This window comes from Microtus pennsylvanicus, chromosome 21 (genome assembly GCF_037038515.1).
Source record: "Microtus pennsylvanicus isolate mMicPen1 chromosome 21, mMicPen1.hap1, whole genome shotgun sequence".
Lineage (NCBI taxonomy): Eukaryota > Metazoa > Chordata > Mammalia > Rodentia > Cricetidae > Microtus > Microtus pennsylvanicus.
This window is the reverse complement of record NC_134599.1, coordinates 4951217-4957180: the sequence shown is the minus strand read 5'-3', so window position 1 is coordinate 4957180 and position 5964 is coordinate 4951217. Positions and strand designations below refer to the sequence as shown.

Below are 5964 nucleotides of genomic sequence, written 5' to 3'. Positions count from 1 at the left end.
TGAACTCTAAGTAGATTAAAATCTTCAACATAAACCCAGATATTTTTTTTTAAAACTGTTCAAGTGTTTGTTTGGTTTTTTTTAATATTTATTTATTATGTTTACAATATTCTGTCTGTGTGTATGTCTGCAGGCCAGAAGAGGGCACCAGACCTCATTCCAGATGGTTGTGAGCCACCATGTGGTTGCTGGGAATTGAACTCAGTACCTTTGGAAGAGCAGGCAATGCTCTTAACCACTGAGCCATCTCTCCAGCCCCAACCCAGATATTTTGAATCTGATAGAAAGGGGGAATAGTCCTGAGCTCGTTGACACAGGGAAAGACTTTCTGTACCAGTCCTACTTTACAAACCCAAGGAGACAATGCATTTGATTATCCTGCCTTATGAATTTCAAGAAGCAATGAATTTAGTGGTTCTCTATATAAAACCTTTGACAACTTGTAGAAAAATAAGGAAAATGTTGCTGCTGCTGGTTACTTGCTCTTTGCATCTCTGGATAAATTGACAAAGGAAAGGGACGTGCTCCTTGATAAAATTAACAACTTCTAGCATCTCCAAATATACAGAAGGACAATGAACTCAGTAATAAAACTGACTCATTTTGGATGCACATAAACAGTCTAAAGATTTCTTTCTTTCTTTTTGTTTTTATTTGAGCTATACATCTTTCCCTACTCCCCTTCCTTCCTCCCCTCTCCCTTTTCATCCTCCCCCACCCCCACGCTCCCAATTTACTCAGGAAATCTTGTCTTTTTCTCCTTCCTAGATGGATCCATGTATATCTCTCTTAGGATCCTCTTTGTTGTCTAGGTTCTCTGGGGTTGTGGACTATAGGCTGGTTTTTCTTTGCTTTATGTCTAAAAGTTACTTATGTGTGAGTACTTATTATATTTGTCTTTCTAGGTCTGGGTTGCCTCACTCAGTATGGTTTTGCCTAGTTCTGTCCATTTGCCTGCAAATTTCAAGATGCCATTATTTTTTTTTTTTACCGTTGAGTAGTTGTGGAAAATCAAACTAAAGCCCTCATTAGAAGGTTTGCTGAATTACAGCAAAAATTCAAGTCAGAGCCTATGAGGAGGTCTGCAGTCAAAGTATGGGCATTATTGGTAAATAATGGTATTCTGTGGCATGGGATGCAGGTGTGTGGGAGGACCCTATTGAGGCTGAGAATCCCAAATCCTCCGATTCTCAAGGGTTTATCTCACCTGAGGAAGTAGTCTCTCCTCCCTTAGCAGAAGATGTACTCTTGTCCCCAGGCCCTGAATTATTGCCTTTGCAGACTTTGACTGAAGAAATCAATGCCTCATTGTCTACTAAACCATCAGTGACTTTCTCTGAAGATGCCTGGCAAGATAACACTGATGTCCCTCAGGGCGCACCAATAGTTACCTCTAGACCTATAACCGACTTAAGGCTAAGTAGGCTAGACTGGAGGTAGAAAGTGTAACCTATGTGGGATGCACTACTCTACTAAAGAGCTTTCTTTTATTGTATTTGCAAAAGATTTAACTATGATAACTGAAATTCTAAAGTAGTTATGAGTCTTTCTCAAAGGATAAAGGAAATAGATTATCTCAGCAACCAAAAGAAAGAAGAGATCACATCAAAGACTGATTCTGATTCCTAGACAAACCATATCCAGGTCCTACCTCACTCCTGGGCTGTGAAATCCTAGGCAGTGATTTCTCACGTCATCTGGGAACACATTCATGTAGACTTTGAAAATGCTGATTGACTTCAATCTTCAATGCCATTGACTGTTGAGTACCCTGTGTAAATAAATATGTCTCTCACTTTTCATGTTTCTTAAATACTTTTATAATTAGATCTAGAATTTTTAAGTGATATTTAATATTCCAATAGGTACATTTCTTTTCTTTGTTTTTCTTCAAGACAGGATTTCTCTGTATAGCCCTGACTGTCCTGGAACTCACTTTGCAGACCAGGTTGGCTCAAACTAAGATTTACCTGCCTCTGCCTCCCAAGTGCTGGGATTAAAGGATTAAATGCCACCAGTGCTTGGCTAAAAGGTACATTTCTAAGTAGCAAAATAATACTAATCTTGGCTTAATGACTTTATAAATGAAGATATTATGTTTGTTTATTAATCATATTTTTGCTTTGGCTGTTTGTTTACCATAAATCCCTATCTCATTCAAAACTAGTTTTTATATTTATAAGATTCATGTTTTCACTGTCTTTTTAATATATATCTTCTTTATATACATCCTCATTATTAAGTATAATCTGGTTAAAGAAAAAAAATGTAATTTTTAAATTAAACTTTAACTCCATTTACCCTAACCAGAGACATTCAAAAGTTTGGGTTGACTCTGTTTATCCAAATTATAAAAGACATGAATCTTTAATAACAACATTCATGATATTATATACCTTAAGTTTCTTGATTAAATTTATTTCTAAGGGGGCTGGAGAGGTATAGCTCAGCCATTAAGAGCACTGGGTGCTCTTCCAGGGGGTTCAGGTTCAATTCCTAGCACCCACATGGCAACTCATAACTATTCCAGGGGATCTGACATCTGGTTCCAGGGGATCTGAACCCCAGCTCCAGGGGATTTGAATCCCAGTTCCAGGGGATCTGAACACCAGTTCCGGAGGATATGACACCCAGTTCCAGGGGATCTGAACCCCAGCTCCAGGGGATCTGAACCCCAGTTCCAGGAGATCTGAACCCCAGCTCCAGGAGATCTGACATCTTCACACAGACATGCATGCAAAACACCAGTGCACATAAAATAAAAATAGATAAATTATTAACAAACAAACTAGTTTCTAAGATGTCCTAAAGTATAACTAGACAGATTCAAACAGAATGAGACAACACCACAGTGACTCCCCTAGAGTTGCACCTCCGTCTAGAGAAGAGTGTGACAGAGAAGCTGGCTTTTAAAAATGTAAATTCTGGGTTATTTAAAATGCAAGTTTTCTTCATCTGTTACCTTTACTCTACTGGGCCAAACTGCATTCTTAATTATGTTAATTTTAAGTGAAGTAATCCTATTATATGTCAAGGTAAATGTGACTGATATGGAGGCGGTAAGAGAAACAGTCAGATCTGGAACATGCTGCCAATAGTTTTTATATGACCCAGGAGTTTCTTTCTCTTCTTTTTTTCTTTCCGTTTGATTTTTGATTTTTGAGACAGAGTCTCTATGTAGTCATGGCACTCCTATGTAGACCAGGCTGACTTTGAACTCACAGAGGTCCGCCTGAGTGCTGGGATCGAGGCGTGTGCCATCACGCTTGGCTTAAGAGCTTTGTTCTGGATGTTCTCCTTCCTAGACCAGGATGGAGGGGGGAGGTCTTTGGACTTTCCACAGGGCAGGGAACCCTGACTGCTCTTCAGACTGGAGAGGGAGGGAGAGAGGAGTGGAGGGAGGGGGAGAGGAGTGGGGGGAGAGGGAGAGGAGTGGGAGGCTGGGAGGAGGCGGAAATTTTTTTTTCTCAATAAAAAAAACAAAAAAAACCCTACTTTAAAAACCAAAAAAAAAAAAAAAAAGAGCTTTGTTCTTAGTGGTTCCCAGCGATTCCTCTCCTCTGAAGACTATTTTCCTGCTCACTACTCAGTCTCATCTTCCTCAGACCCAGCAATGAGCTTTCTAGCCACGGAGGACCTTATAATAGTTAACGGGTAATGTGAGGACCACTTGGACAGCCGGGGGAACTGTCCGTGAGAACCCCTGAAAAGAAGCTGTCTGCAGAGACAGCTGCAGGGATGTGGAGAGGTTGGGATGTTGCGGGTCCAGAGGTGAGTTACCTATCCCAGGCTTGCTTTAGTCCCTGAATAAGCATTCCTTGCTCATCTCTGTGTCAGAGTTACCATCCTATGACTCACGAAGGCCTTTGGAATCTATTAGCTTACAGACCCCTAGCTTCCACCAACGCCAAAAGTTAAGAATGTCCTCAGATAGCGTCTGAGGCGTATAGAGAAGCTTCCCCATCTTGCTGCAGCCACCTCTCTGATGGTTTGTTTGTTTTGTGTATGAGTGTGCGCCATGTGCACGCTTGGTACCCGTGGAGGTCAGAAGAGGGTATTGAATCCCAAACACCGGTGAGCCACCGTGTGGGTGCTGGTAAACTGAACCCGGACCAGCTGCAAGAACAGGAGCTGTCAGCTGCTGAGTCAACTCTCCGACCTCATCTCATCGATGTATTTAAAACTTGACTGATGACTCTCTTTGTTCTGTGAAACTCTGAAACTGCCTCCATGTTGGAATATGGAATTTGGGGGTAACCTGCATCTGTGTTCTCAGGACTTAGTCATTTAAATTTGTCTCTAGAATAAACTATCTTTTATTTCCTTCAGGATGAAAGCTATGTTTGTGTTGACAAGGATGTGGTGGGGATGGGGTCCTGCTTGCTACCCTGAGCACAATGGAGATCACAGGATAACTTGTGGGACTTGGGTCCCTGCTTCCACAGCGTGGGTCCCTGGGATTGGATTCAAGTTGTCACACTTGGCGGCCCATGTCTTTATCTGCCGAGCCATCTCACCAGTGGGAGACAGGGTCTTTTGGAGATATCCTCAAATGTGTGTGTATATCTGGGGATGGCTTTGAAATTCTAACCATTTTGCCTCCATCTCCCAAGTGCTGGGATTGTAGGGGTATGCCACCAGCCCAGTTTTATTGGTAGCATTTTTTGATGTGTGTCTAAGCAGGACAGCCTGCCTATTGTCTAGCCAACAAAAGGAATTTTGTTTATTATCTATTTATTTGGTTTTTCGAAACAGAGTTTCTCTGTGTAACAGCTTTGGCTGTCCTGGAACTAACTCTGTAGACCAGGCTGGCCTCGAACTCACAGAGATCTGCCTGCCTCTGCCTCCCAAGTGTGTCACCACCACCTGTCAAGAAAAGGAATTTTTGAAATAGTATCCTTCCTTCTATTAGATAAAACTTGATTCATCACAAAGCATTTTCTTTTTTTTTTTTTTTTTTTTTTTTTAGAACTCTGAAGTTTTATTCAGTGATCTCTGGGTCTAGAAGAAGGTGTTAGGCCTCTTGGTAGTGAAGCGAGGCTTGTGCTGGCGCCGCAGAACACGGTGGGGCAGCGGGAACTTGATCTTGGAGTCATGGAACTGCTTGACAGCTGGCCTGCGACATTTGCCGGCGGCAATCTCTTCCACCTTCATGATCTGGATGGAGTGTGCACGGGCACGATGCCGGGCACCCATGTCTCGGTCTGAGGACGGAGAAGGTAGTCAGCCTCAGGCACTCACAGGGCACCTGTTCCCAGGGCTGTGGAACCTCCTGATTCACTCTGGGGGGCACTGCACAGCCCCCCAAAGGCGACGAAGTTCCTTTGCTGTGTGCACCACTGTTTAAACAGCCGCTACAGACAGTGGCAGTTCTTGGGTTGGGTGCAGGGCAGGGTGGGGGAGAGAGGCAGGGGTGAGGACTCACAGCACTGTGTGACAGCCCCAGCAGTGGTCAGGTCGCGATACTCGCGGTACATGTTGTGTGTCCCACTGCGGGAGTCATAGCGCAGCCAGATGCCGAAGTTCTTCACGCGCAGGGGGGACTTCTCGAATACCTGCCCACAGTACACAATCTCCCCGGAATCACAAAGCATTTTCATATCTAAACTGTCTCTTTTTGATCTAGTAGGGACTTTTTTATTTTTCTACTGGAGGCTGAACCTAGGTTTACATGCATGCATGTCTGTCTCTCCACTGCCTTGTGACTCCCTGCCCTGGACTAGCCACCTTCAGAGACCTGTGGTGTGTTCTCATGGTGTGCCCGTCTGTCTGTCTCTCCTTGTGGCCTGCTGCAGCCACTTGGGAAACTGTGCTGTCCCTGCCTGGGACTGGCTGCTCTCAGGACCCACTGTTCACTGCCTGCTGTGAGGACCTACAGTGTTTCTGCCGCTGCAGCTTCTGGGGATCTGCAGCACTTTACTTCTACCATTACAGGTACAACATTCATCTACATAAAGAAAATCT

At 43.6% G+C, this 5964-nt stretch overlaps 1 protein-coding gene and 1 non-coding gene across 2 annotated transcripts; both read right to left on the bottom strand.

The window, feature by feature from the left end:
- Nucleotides 1-4937: 4937 nt before the first annotated feature.
- Nucleotides 4938-5594, bottom strand: LOC142839559 (large ribosomal subunit protein eL20-like). Its single transcript, XM_075955784.1, has 2 exons — nt 5426-5594; nt 4938-5204 (listed from the first exon to the last, which is right to left on the bottom strand). The coding sequence occupies exons 1-2, from the start codon at nt 5592-5594 to the stop codon at nt 5002-5004; spliced, it is 372 nt and encodes a 123-aa protein (XP_075811899.1). The 3' UTR covers nt 4938-5001.
- On the bottom strand, nt 5259-5389 carry LOC142839622 (small nucleolar RNA SNORA68). The gene has a single exon (XR_012908792.1). It is a non-coding gene; the product is annotated as a small nucleolar RNA SNORA68 (small nucleolar RNA).
- Nucleotides 5595-5964: the final 370 nt, after the last annotated feature.